At 46.4% G+C, this 12,340-nt stretch overlaps 2 protein-coding genes and 1 non-coding gene across 4 annotated transcripts; 1 reads left to right on the top strand and 2 right to left on the bottom strand.

Annotated features, from left to right (window-relative positions):
* Positions 1-1,137: 1,137 nt before the first annotated feature.
* On the top strand, positions 1,138-4,819 carry LOC125535871 (ATP binding microtubule motor family protein). The gene is made up of 13 exons (XM_048698937.2): positions 1,138-1,472; positions 1,687-1,852; positions 1,955-2,155; positions 2,252-2,423; positions 2,510-2,715; positions 2,787-3,091; positions 3,178-3,263; positions 3,563-3,777; positions 3,862-3,908; positions 4,024-4,045; positions 4,131-4,199; positions 4,287-4,325; positions 4,434-4,819. Exons 1-13 carry the CDS (start codon positions 1,297-1,299, stop codon positions 4,476-4,478), a joined length of 1,749 nt encoding a protein of 582 aa, XP_048554894.2. The 5' UTR covers positions 1,138-1,296; the 3' UTR covers positions 4,479-4,819.
* A 758-nt stretch (positions 4,820-5,577) lies between these two features.
* On the bottom strand, positions 5,578-5,650 carry TRNAK-CUU (transfer RNA lysine (anticodon CUU)). The gene has a single exon. It is a non-coding gene; the product is annotated as a tRNA-Lys (tRNA).
* A 1,594-nt stretch (positions 5,651-7,244) lies between these two features.
* LOC147991813 (uncharacterized) lies at positions 7,245-11,468 on the bottom strand. Of its 2 annotated transcripts, none has more exons than XR_015604868.1 (7): positions 11,268-11,468; positions 10,911-11,181; positions 8,305-8,753; positions 7,915-8,203; positions 7,720-7,821; positions 7,578-7,637; positions 7,245-7,474 (listed from the first exon to the last, which is right to left on the bottom strand). XR_015604868.1 is itself a non-coding variant. In XM_087526378.1 (7 exons), the coding sequence occupies exons 1-4, from the start codon at positions 8,878-8,880 to the stop codon at positions 8,200-8,202; spliced, it is 390 nt and encodes a 129-aa protein (XP_087382504.1). In that variant the 5' UTR covers positions 8,881-10,901; the 3' UTR covers positions 7,245-7,474; positions 7,578-7,637; positions 7,720-7,821; positions 7,915-8,199. The 2 variants fall into 2 exon arrangements, 1 of the variants encoding a protein (XP_087382504.1); XM_087526378.1 differs by lacking the exons at positions 10,911-11,181; positions 11,268-11,468 and adding an exon at positions 8,829-10,901 and having other exon boundaries at positions 8,305-8,527; positions 8,643-8,753.
* Between the last annotated feature and the right edge of the window lie 872 nt (positions 11,469-12,340).

A 12,340-nucleotide genomic window follows, 5' to 3' on the forward strand; every position in this document is an offset into this window, starting at 1 on the left:
AAATTTATTTTATTGATCATGGCAATTTAGTTTAAATGATCTTTTCTGCCATGGCAAGTTTCAATATGAATCTGCCATGGCAATTTTTCTTGTTCATGGCAAATTTAGTTTACATGAATTTCGTCGTGGCAAGTTTTGATACGAATTTGCCATGACAAGTTTCTTGTTCATAGTTGAATTCCAAACTTTTTGTGTTTTTCAACACACATTAAATTCATCATACAAAACACGGCAATTATTTGATACCAATCTGCCATGGAAAATCTCTTTGTTCATACTTGATTTTCAACATTTTGTGTTTTTTCTCACACACGGCAAAATTCTCCTTCAAAACACGGCAATTTTGATTAAACTTTCATGGCATTTTTAATTAAAAATGCAATTGCATTTTTATCTTTTATTGTCTTGTCAAATTTGTGTGTTCTTTTCACATGAATTTTTCAACTTTTTTGCGTTTTTTCACATGGCAATATTGATTTTTGTTGTCATGGCAGATTTGCCATATTTCATTGTGGGCATTATATATGTGTTCATAAACCTTTGCCATTGTTTAAAAACAAATATAATGGCAAATAGTTTGGTTAAACTCGAATGACATTTTCTGCTATTTTCAAAGTAGCTGATGGCATTTTTTTAGTATCTGAGCAAAATCTAGGGTTTTTTTTGTACTGAAAAAACCAAAAACTAGGCCTTTTCATTTAATTTGTTGTTAGTGGGCTTTTTGTTCCTCTTTTTCACAGGGAAAAGGGATCTGGTCTGATGGAGGCGTGTGGGGTGTGAGTTCTCTGTCAAACGAATTCGTATATGAGATCGATCCCGTTGTATCGAAGGAGTTGTGTGGTAGGATGCTCCTCCTGCCACACGTGTGGGCAGTTCTAATATTCGCCCACACAAAATCGTGTGGGCTGCCTGCGCGGTATGCCACACAGGGTCGTGTGAGCGGGTGTCCATCATGCCACACGTGTGGCAGTTATCGGCGTCCTTTATTTTTGCACCGCATAGATCTTGTATTTTATTAATTAAATTTACAATTAAAGTTTGGCACGAAATAGGGAATACAAGGGAGACTAATACACCAGGCCCGGGTAGAATATTCGAGGAGATGCTCTCACGAGTCACACGAGCTACTCGCGTGCTCACCGCGCCCAGGCGTTCCTCGTCAGACCCGCCTCCCGTGTTCAAATTCGAACCGCTTCCCCGGCAGCTTCACAACGGCCACCGTGCTCTTCGCCTCATCCCGATCTACTCCGCGCCTTCGACCCCGCCCCGTCCCGTGTACCGCGTAGCCTCTCCCCAATGGCGAGCGCCGCCTCCTCATCCTCCTCCTCCTCGCAGCCAGTGCGCGTCGTGCTGCGGGTGCGCCCGCTCCTCCCCTCGGAGGCCAGCTCGGCAGCGGTGCCCCCCTGCGTCTCCCTCATCGGCGACCACCCCGGCGGCGAGGTCACCGTCCAGCTCAAGGATCAGCACACCAGGTACCCACTTCTAGAACCCTCGGAGACGTTCCTGTTCTAATTTCCTAAAGTTCGCAGCTCCCTTCCCTCCTGGTGCAGCCGCCAGGGAAATGCAACACGATTCGAGATCTGATTAACTCCTATTGTAGCTGCGCCGACGGCTAATTCTGCCTCTTTTGCTCGCCTGTTCCGTGATCCTTCCTCTGGTAATCCGATTTGTTCCTGATCCATGCAGCCGGAGCGAGTGCTACAAGGTGGACGCCTACTTCGGCAAGGAGGACAGGGTCTCCGACGTATTCGACCAGGAGGTCAGCGCCCTGATCCCGGGCATCTTCGAGGGCATCAACGCGACCGTGTTTGCCTATGGGGCAACGGGCAGCGGCAAGACCTACACCATGCAGGTGCCCACTCCATTCTCCCGGCCTTGCCCATAACCTGTTTGTCGAAATGTCGCACTGCCACACTGAGAGCCTATTTCTGAAACAAACCTTGTTGCCACGCAGGGCAGCGAAGATCTGCCGGGTCTCATCCCCTTGTCGGTCGCGACGATCCTGGCGCGCTGTACCGGCACGTGGTGCTCCGTCGAGATCTCATACTACGAGGTGTACATGGAACGGTGCTATGACTTGCTCGAGCCCAAGGCGAAGGAGATCATGGCACTGGATGACAAATTTGGTAACCTGCAGCTCAAGGGCTTGGCTTGGGTAATGTGCTGGCGCTTGGTCATCATCCTTGAGTCTACGTGTTTGCTGGAATGTACCTTAGGCAGTGCGCTTACTGTTGTCTTTTCATTGTTTAAGGTCCCCGTGCGATCCATGGAGGAGTTTCAGGAAGTCTACTCGATAGGTGTGCAGAGGAGGAAAGCCGCCCACACAGGCCTGAACGATGTTTCGAGTAGAAGCCACGCTGTGGTTTCTATAAGGGTCAGTAATGATACTGTCAAAGGGAAGCTTAACCTCATCGACCTTGCTGGTACGACCCCCCCTGCAATAAGGTGGATATAACGTATAAAGCTTTGGACATCCAGTTTAAGACATGCTGTGTTGGTTTCATTTCAGGAAATGAGGACAATAGAAGGGCTTGCAATGAAGGGATCCGCCTTCAAGAAAGCTCTAAAATCAATTCATCGCTGTTTGCATTGTCTAATGTCATTTCAGCTCTCAAAAACAATGAGTCACGGGTACCTTATAGAGAGAGTAGATTGACCCGCATTCTGCAAGATTCTCTAGGAGGCAATAGCCGTGCTGTGATGATAGCTTGCCTGGTGAGTTACTGCTCAAGATGTCTCATCCCACAGAGTATAAATCCATGCTGATTGCTTTTCATTTGTCACAGAATCCTGTGGTATACCAGGAGGCAGTCCACACAATAGGTATGGCTGCTCGTTCAGGACATATGGTGACCAACATGGCTTCAGCAAGCAAGGAACACACTCCAAAAGTAAAGGTGGACATGGAAGCGAAATTGCAGTTGTGGCTGGAATCAAGGGGGAAAACTAAGAGCACCCAAAGAATGAATGGACTTTTCTCCCCAACCGGATGGAGGACTCCTTCTTCCATGAGCCATGTGAAACAACCGCTATCTGCCCGGGTGTCTGGAAGAGCTAAAGCAACGGACCAAGACGGTGCTAAGATAAAAAAGTCAGTGTCTCCTATTTGGCTCTGCAAGTCTGACATAGACCATCTGAAATTACAAGCTCTGAGCTATTTTATCTTCTGTTGCACAGGGTGCTTTTTGATTCAGCAGTCCATACAGCAGTTGAAAACACACCAAGGCCAAGCTCACAAGATGAAGTAAAGACAACTAAGAAAGGTGTGTTGTTTGAAATATGCAGATGAGTTTTATATTTGTGTTGGATATAGATTCTGAATGTACGAAGATCAGTAAGCCAAGAAACAAAAAGGAAAACTCTAATGAACACACAAGAGCAAAAAAACATACAAAACGATAGTTGCACCAACAATGGACTTATGTAGAAATGAAACTGTTTAAATTACAAAAGGTAGCTATTCTATTAAAAGTAAGCGCGCACAATCTACTTGTTGTATAACTTCGGAACTTGATCTATGTTTCCATTTTAGAGTCTGAGCCATATGACATGTTTTATGCAGAGGTACCCCCTTCATTAACACCTTGCAAAGAGGACAAGTCTGAATCTCCTTTTAGGAAAGCTCTTTCTCCCATTCCTTCAAACATGATGACTCCTTGTAATGTCAATTACCCTCAATTGGAGCCCAAAACTCCAATAGGAGCATGTCACATAGTTGAGAAGAATCCAGATGGTACACCTCTTGATAAGTTTAATGCACTGGGATCTAACCTAAAGGTCTGCATGATTTTTCTCCTATTTCATATATCAGCAACCTGTTTTAGTTCAGTACCAATTTCTAAAGATCTCTATGTTACGCAGGAATCTCTTATTCAACAATATCTCGAGTTCTTAAATGTTGCGAACAAGTAAGTTCAAACTCTCAATTTTTTCATAGTTCATTTATGTAGTTGGCTTCTGTTAAACGCACAAGGCATCTTTTTATCCTTTCTAATTATTGACTCGGTCTATCCATGGGTGCAGGGAAGAGCTACAGCAACTAAAAGTATGGTCCTTACATTTCATAATAATCTAATGGATGGTATAGCGGCATGTCCTTTTCCTACTAATGTTTCCCATTTCTTCTTCAGGGAATTGGTGAAAAGAGAGCGGAGTACATTCTTGAGCTCCGGGAGGATTCGCCCAGACCATTCCAATCTGTAAGATTTCTGTACCATGAAATCCTTAATACTGAATGTGAAGGTCACCTGTATTTGTCAGCTTTTTAACATAATGTGATTTGGCAGCTTTCGGACTTGGGGAATATAGGTCTATCAACGAAACAAGTAAAGCTTCTGCTGACTTTCTTTTTTGACATATTCTTGTATTCTTTCTTGTACAATATATGTGCACAAACAGCGCCCTTAAACACTTGTCTATACTGCATCAAACAGATCCAAGACATCCTACGGAAAACAGCCACAGGAATCTTCAAATGATCACTGGAATGGACTCTTGCCTGAAAACACAGAATGGACTGCCGTTTCTACCACCTTGGAGATGCTGGGTCATATTGTTCACCATCTGTGACCCAATGGATGGGGTTGTACCTGTACTGTGAACTGTCAGCCTGTTGTTGACATAGTTGTAGTTGTACTATTAACAGTCGGCCTGCTGCTGATGCTATTGCTAGGGCAATGGGTCTTGTTGCAATTTTCTCTTGTAATTTTCCCTTTGCAAATTTTCTCTTGTAATTTGTCTTCCTGAATGGTTAGTCTTCTTGATGTGATGCAAATTTTCTCTGGAATCTGATATATTGAATGGCTTGCATATTAGCTTCCATGCACGAGCAACTGAAAGTTCTGCTTGGCAAACCGTGTGCATGAACTATTTCGATGTGAAGATGATTTGCATGTTTCACAGAAGATTTTGAGCATTAGTTTTTTTGGGTGTCTAATCAAGCATTAGTTTGCCTGGTTTGCATATTTGTAAGAATCCATGGCATGATTGTGTATTGTTTTGATGCATATCCCTGGATTTTAATTTGTAAAGATATACAGTGGTAAAAATGTGTCCCTGTGGATTGTATTCTCTAAACATGTTTAGGAAATCTTCTGAATATTGCATACAAAATCTTTTAGTATCAGTTGAAGCAAACAAATGTAATTTGTAAAGATATGTTGCTAGTTTTGATGCATTTGTAAAAATGTATCCCCGTGGATTGTAGTCCATAGAAAAACTTTTAGTATGAGTTGAAGCAAGCAAAGCCAATGTTACCGAAAATAATGAAAACAGCAAAAAATATATCCCCGTGGATTTGTAGTCCGTAGAAAAACTTTTAGTATGAGTTGAAGCAAGCAAAGCCAATGTTACCGAAAATAATGAAAACAGCAAAAAATATATCCCCGTGGATTTGTAGTCCGTAGAAAAACTTTTAGTATGAGTTGAAGCAAGCAAAGCCAATGTTACCGAAAATAATGAAAACAGCAAAAAATATATCCCCGTGGATTTGTAGTCCGTAGAAAAACTTTTAGTATGAGTTGAAGCAAGCAAAGCCAATGTTACCGAAAATAATGAAAACAGCAAAAAATATACAGACGCCCACCGTGGGGCTCGAACCCACGACCACAAGGTTAAGAGCCTTGCGCTCTACCAACTGAGCTAGACGGGCTGCACGTAAACTTTACATTTTCTACGTTTAGATTACTGAGATAAGGCGTCAGCAATTTAGCCAAGATAAAGATTTTGTTTAACACCAAGATAACGTAATTTGATGTCCTTGAAGATGCAAATGCTTAAACTGAATATTGTTGGCATCTCAAAAGGAGTACGTACGGTATGTGCAACCGGAAGTAGCCTTGCCGTGTTTGCAAGGAATTTCGTAGACTAGACATACAGCTTGAGACATGAGCAAAACATCTATCCTCTGGTCCACAGCCCAGTTGCTGCCTCACAAATCTATTGTTCGAGTACATTCCTCGCACGGAAAAACAATTCATATCGGTACTTATTTTTTAAACTCGGCAAAAAATTTGCCATTTTCATTTAATAAAAAAGAAGGTTTAGAGTTTGTTGCCAAAGGCCAAATTACAAAACACCACTCTTGCGGCATTCAATTAGGAAAATGCTGGAAAGTGCTATTCTGAGCTCGAGCTCAGATGCACTGCATATCTCAGTCGTTCACTGGCACCAGGATTCACAACGTCTCCTGTATTGTCATATGTATTCTGAATAGTATATCCCACCTATTTCCTGGCTAGAGCCCACCTATCTACCACACATAATGCCACCATCGCCGTCCCACCCTGACGGGCTTAGACGGGGGTGCAAGTTATGGGCCACGGCTCAGCCTGTACACCTATTTTAATACCCCTCCAGTGACACAGTGATCTCGGTGGTTGGATGGGTTGCTGATGTGACTAGACATGGAGTGAATAAAAAAATTTAGCTGGTGCAAATGAAGTAGATTAACAGGAATTGTAGTATGAGAGGGACAAGGTGAAAAGTTGGAAAACAAAAAACACATGTGAAGTGATTTGAAGGGCCTAGTGGTACAAGGGTGCTAATTAATTGTGAAGGCACGGTGATGATGACAGGCAGCGGTCGTATTTTATTAGTAGAACCCGTGATTACAGCAGTGCACAGACACAAAAGAACGATAATGGCTGATGACCAAAGGCATAGCGAGTACTTTCAGAATTTGGGACAACACTGACACCTGAATCAAACCAAGCATTACTTCATGGCTGAACCAAAAGTAGACAATGATATATACTGAAAGGAATAACTGAATAAAGACTGAACCATAACACAGAAGAAAACATGTTGAAAAGACAGTTTAAGCATCATCTCAAGCTGTAATACAAGCTCTGAAATAAAAATGCTATTATCACCGAACATTTCTAAAACAAAGAGGATCAATGAACCTGAGAAACATTCCTTTTAGACTTGTCCATGTAAAACTAGATAGAAGAACACTGATTGTCTATCTAGGATAAATATATATCACAACCATTTGAACTGCATTTTAAGAGCTGGGAAAACTAAGAGCTAAGAAGCACAACCATGTAAGCTGCAATTTGAGAGCTGATGAAAAAAATGTGGTTGTACTGAAGAAAAACAAAAGGTGCTCAGCTACAACACTGATTGTTGTATTATGTGAGCTACAGATTTCAAATCTAAGAACAAAAGTCTGTAAGAGTAATCCGACTACTCACCACAGAAACCTCATATAAGAACATCGACCCAAAAATTCCCACACCAAATTATACTTAAAATCAGGGGGGCATCCATCCAAATATATTATGCAAATTGCATATGTAATCAGGGTAGTAGTTCTAATACAATTCTCAGGAGGGAACTTAAATGTATATGCTATCTGTAGTAAACCAAGCATTGCAATGCAGAGAATCAAACCAAGCATTACTTCAAGGCTATAAAGAGAATCAAATCAACAACCACCATCATGTCTGAGAACCACCAATGTACGCCCGTCCTGCAAAGCAAAGTTGTTTCTTAGTAAATATTCAAACTGCATTCCAAAGAAGACATTTTAGAAGTTGTGTTTAAATGTATGAACTTTTTTCAGTGCGTCTAACCTTCGATATTTGCCTACCAGCAACGGCAATTCTCATTCGCACTTTTATCAACCTGAACATCTGCATGTACAATTGACAGATCAAGTAAATCAGTGTCAACATATTTCACATTTGTGGTAGTATACTTTGTTCACTATCATACCTCTATGGCCACCCTCCACGGGGCTTGTTTCTCGACCTGCCGGTTCGACCTCCTGAGCAAGGTTTTGGTTTGCTGTCGCATTGGCGATCTCAGCTTTAGTTGCTGTAGCAAAACATAAATGCATTAGTTCATTCGTGTCCAATACATGACCACCATGTTTTGCATCACCTCATTTCTGCCTTCACGCAAACTTACCATTTTGATCATACAGTTTTTGATACATCATTGCAACCTCAGTCTTCTTCCCGCGGACCATCATTTTTATCATACATTTCTTGATACATTTTCGTGATATCTGGATCTTGCAGCTCTTGCTCCCTCAGCTTTCTGTCTGTCTCACACAACTTAGCGTGCTCAGGATCATCAGACCATTCTTCCATATCAACTTCATCATTGCTTTCATCGTCAGAGATGTCAATAACCCCGTGAACCAAAACCGTCGTCGCACTCGCAGCCGGTGCACGGGATGCTATCTCCATCTCATCTGCAAAAGCATACACACAAAAGTAAGCACACAATTATAAGTTGCTTCTGCATCCAGGAATCAGTAAGCATTTTTAGATCAAAGTTTTTTCCTGTACTCACATTCCGCATCCAGCTCTGCTTTCATCTAGATGCACGTCATCTATTCGCTCCACCCTGCGCACAACCACATCACCAGGCCCCTGCACATCACCATCTCCAACACCTTCTTGTTTTACCAATGGGATGCTTGTGCGTGCCCTAACATCGCATGATGCCGTCTGAGAGGCATGTACATGCATCGCGTTGATCTCCTCCAGAACAACATCCATTAAACCAGCATTAGCTACCAGAAACAAGCCCCAAGATGTGTTACCATATATGATCATCCATTCCTATTTTGCAAAAACAAAATAGTCTAATTGCAAACCATTCTTCTGAAGATGGACCTACTATCTTACCTGGGCAATTGTTATCTTCGTCTTGCACAAGTGGTACAACCTTGTTCACGTCCGCATCTTCCTTGACCACACTGTCAGTGCTAGGGGCTGATGTTCGTACTGCTCGACCCCCTTCAAGTTTGAAAGAAATTATTCTTAGCAAGGCATCAACATTTGTCATCGGTAAGCTCATAAAAAATTCTCAACCTGAGAGAGGCCCCCGCCGCCGCCAACAACAGGGAGCAACCGCGCCGCCCATTCCTTTCTCGCCGTCTCCGGAGGAAGCCTAAGGGCAAAGCCCAGCGGCTGACGGCGGCGGCGAGGACGCACGCGGCCCGCGGCTGCGACCACCCTCCCCGGTACATCTCCACTTGCCAGATCCAGATCCATCTCGTCCTCAGCTCTCTGGGCGTGCTCCGGGGCCTGCTGCGCGCCGACGCTCCACCACTTCCCTGCTACTGCCTCGCCCCATCTCGCGCTGCCGCGCAACGTCCACTTTCACAGTGGCCGTCGGCGTCCTCCTCCGGTCAGATCCGGCCGGTGCTCGCCGTTCTCGACCTGCGCCACCATCCTCCGCGTCGACCCTCCTCTGCTGCCGCTAGGTGGGCGGGCGGCCTGGCCCCTGGTGCCGGCGGTGCCCGCGGCTGCGTTTCGGCCTCCTGGCCGTCCATTTCGGCTGGCCGGCGACGGATCCGGCGGTTCCGGGTGCGGATCCGACTCTCCCTCGGCTCGCAGCTCCCATAGCCTCCCTCGCCACCCCCATCCTCTCCGGTGGACGATGCACCCCGCTCCACCTCGCCTCGCTCCCCACGGATCCTCCTCGACCCCGTCCTCCTGTGCGACCGAAGCCGGGCGGCCGCAGTTCCGGCGCCGGCGTCCCCTCCCCTCTACATCAACAACCCGTCCTGTGCCTCCACCCCGCTCGCCCTCCTCGTCCCCGCCCCATGCGCGCCCGTCACGGACGGGCTGCGGCTGGTCCGGTGGATCCAGCGACGGACCCCTCCTCGCCTCCGCCACCGCCGGTCCCTGCCGGGAAGAGCCTCCACTCTGCTGCCCCCACCCTCTGTCCACCTCCGACGCCGCCCCACCTCGTCTCCACTCTCCTCACCGGCGGCCTGCTCCACTCGTCCTTCCTCGGTTCACCATCCGCCTCACATGTCTGTCTCGGTCCTGTCCTCTGTCGCCCTTCGACTCCACTTGGATGACGGCCCACCATTGACGGATGTGCTACGGGAGAAATCCCCGCTGACCTTGTCAGCTGACCACGGCGGCGCTACTTCAGCGTCGCTTACCCTCTTGGGGGCGTGGCTCATGTGCCACTCCTGTCTCTCGGTCCGGATTCGCGGCTCTCGGCTCTGCCCTCTGGAAATTTAACCGGTTATGCTCCAGGCGAAAGCTCTGTGACGGCGTCATCCTCGGATGTCGTCCACTTTCTTGAAGGCGTCACTAGGGAGCTCCCTGCCGCCATTCATCCTCCGTTGCCCTTGGGGGTTGGTCATCCTCTGCTCTGCTAGCTCAAGACCCTCTCATGCCTGTCGTCTGTTTTGGTGAGCTTCGTGCTCTTCGTGCTATCTCGGTTCATCTTTGCTCAACAACGAAGCAACGATGCCTCCCCACCTTGCTAATCGTGTCGGCTTGCTGTGGCGGAGTTTCCAGTTAAGGTTCGTGATGGGTCACTCGTTGATTGGTGCTGCTCCTCTGTTGTGCCAAGGGGTTGGTACGCACGCCGGTGTGGTGCGTTAGGATAGTTGTTTAGTGTTGGTATTGTGTTTCTTCGATGACACACCACTTCCACTCGACTTTTATGGTGGTGGTATCTTGGCTTGCTGGCTAGGTAGTGCCTTCTTCGGGGCGTCCATATGCTCTCACCCTATGTAATCTTTCCCTCCTGTGTGGTTTTTCGGCCCGGTTTCCCTTATAAACGGGATCAACCTGTTAAGGTTTTCGATCCGGTTTTCCTTATAAACTGGATCAAACACTTGGCATTTTGGCCACTTTGAGCAATATATTCAGGTGGGGAATCTCTCCCCCCCGGTGACCGTTCAAAAAAAACAAATGATTTGTGTCAACCAAACTGATTCTCTGCTCATCTAATTGCAGTTCAAACTACTAACTCACATGAAGCCTAATTAGATTAAAACATCAAGTCCTCACACTAATTCATATCAGACCATGGATTACTACCACACCAAGAATTCAACCAACAATGCACGGCCACAAACAGCCTGGAAATACGTTTAGTGAAATTCTTCATAGCACAGATCAAATTTTAAATCCAGTTCCCCTTACCTTTTATTCCAACCAGGAGCCTGGGGATTTATCTTTCCTATGGAGAGCTCAGAAGTCGGAAGGCGAGTTGTCCTTCTCACTGTTGCCGCTTGAGCCACGTTGCAGATTCGCCCATCTCCACTCGTCGCCGCCGGTGCAGACGCCACGCAGATCCGCCCATCGCCGCTCACACCCGTGCCCTCCAGCAACGGCACCACCACCGTTCGCCTGTTACCGTCCGCCGGCAAACTCCGGCAGCAGACTCCCTCCTACCTCCTCACTCAGCGTGGATCTATGGCAGAGAAAGCAAATAAACCTCAGTCCCCTGTGCTCCACTCTACAGATCACACGCAAATTGGGGGGAAATCGCTCTCATACCTACGGATTGGATGCATGAGGAACTCCATTAAGCGTCGGTCGCCCGTTCTCCCACTTCCTCCCTCTCTACCTCGTCACCTAAAATGGTTTCCGCATTGGGGAAGAAGAGTCTGGATCTGCAGTTGTTTCGAGGCTGTCGCTCTTTTTTTTAGGATGGCTGTCGCTCTTGACGGAAAGCATCTTATCCGAGCCACGGAACAGACGTACAACAACTAACCTGGGCCACGGCTCAGCCCGTCAACGGGAGACGGCCGCCAAGCAGCTAGCCCACTCCTAGCACCTGACACATACGTATTCTGGCACAGTGCGCAATTACCAGGGCTTCAAAACCAACCGTATTAGGAATTGGCCCAGATCCCCATGCGCTAGCGAAGGCACAAGATATCGAGTGCATATGTGCTCGTGACCATATACTCTGCGTCCGAAAATGCTTTGCTTCTGCGAGACACCGCCAATTACACTCTTCTTTGATCCTGGCGATAATAACTCCACCCTTTCATCCTGTTCCTTCCGTATTTCGAGTAGCATGAGGGAGATGAGCATCCTTTTGGACCGCGTCTTCCTGGTCGCGTTGAGGCTCCACCAATCTTTAACTAAGTTCATGTGACCCCACTCCAGAAGGTTCATGTCATGAAGGCCAAGCCAAACCTTGCTGAAACCCCAAACTCTAGCTGTGTATCTACATTGGAAGAGAAGGTGTGCCGCTAATTCTTGAACATGTTTACAGAGGGGGCAAAGGTTGCAATTAGGCCATCCTCGTCGTTGCAGCTAGTCCGCCATCCAAATCATGTTGTTGATAACAAGCCAAGCAAAAAACTTGGAGGGGCCCAACTCTTCCAGACCACCTGCACAAGTTTCGTGTCAACTAAGCCCTTGAACTGGACCTCTTAGACCGACACAACAAAGTAGTGGCCATCATTTGTTAGCTCCCAGGAGATGGTAACCGCCCTATCCGGGTTGAGGTTGATGAGGGAGAGCTTTTCCCATAGATTAAAGAACTCGGGTTAGATGATGAATGGAGATGCCCGCACCGATGTTAATTAGGGAAACCCAAAAGTTGTTGTGAATTGTCT

This window comes from Triticum urartu, chromosome 1A (genome assembly GCF_056163025.1).
Source record: "Triticum urartu cultivar PI428250 chromosome 1A, HENAU_Tu73, whole genome shotgun sequence".
In the NCBI taxonomy this organism is placed as follows: domain Eukaryota; kingdom Viridiplantae; phylum Streptophyta; class Magnoliopsida; order Poales; family Poaceae; genus Triticum; species Triticum urartu.

What these genes read in the sequence shown, in the direction of transcription:
- LOC125535871 (XM_048698937.2), top strand. Translation starts at nt 1,297, where the DNA reads ATGGCGAGCGCCGCCTCCTCATCCTCCTCCTCCTCGCAGCCAGTGCGC. An exon ending in TAACCTCATCGACCTTGCTG is followed by an intron (nt 2,424 to 2,509) that starts GTACGACCCCCC and finishes GTTTCATTTCAG; the next exon opens with GAAATGAGGACAATAGAAGG. An exon ending in AAGAGCTACAGCAACTAAAA is followed by an intron (nt 4,046 to 4,130) that starts GTATGGTCCTTA and finishes TTTCTTCTTCAG; the next exon opens with GGAATTGGTGAAAAGAGAGC.
- LOC147991813 (XM_087526378.1), bottom strand. Translation starts at nt 8,880, where the DNA reads ATGGGCGGCGCGGTTGCTCCCTGTTGTTGGCGGCGGCGGGGGCCTCTC. An exon ending in GCGGCGGGGGCCTCTCTCAG is followed by an intron (nt 8,754 to 8,828) that starts GTTGAGAATTTT and finishes TCAAACTTGAAG; the next exon opens with GGGGTCGAGCAGTACGAACA. An exon ending in CGAAGATAACAATTGCCCAG is followed by an intron (nt 8,528 to 8,642) that starts GTAAGATAGTAG and finishes TGTTTCTGGTAG; the next exon opens with CTAATGCTGGTTTAATGGAT.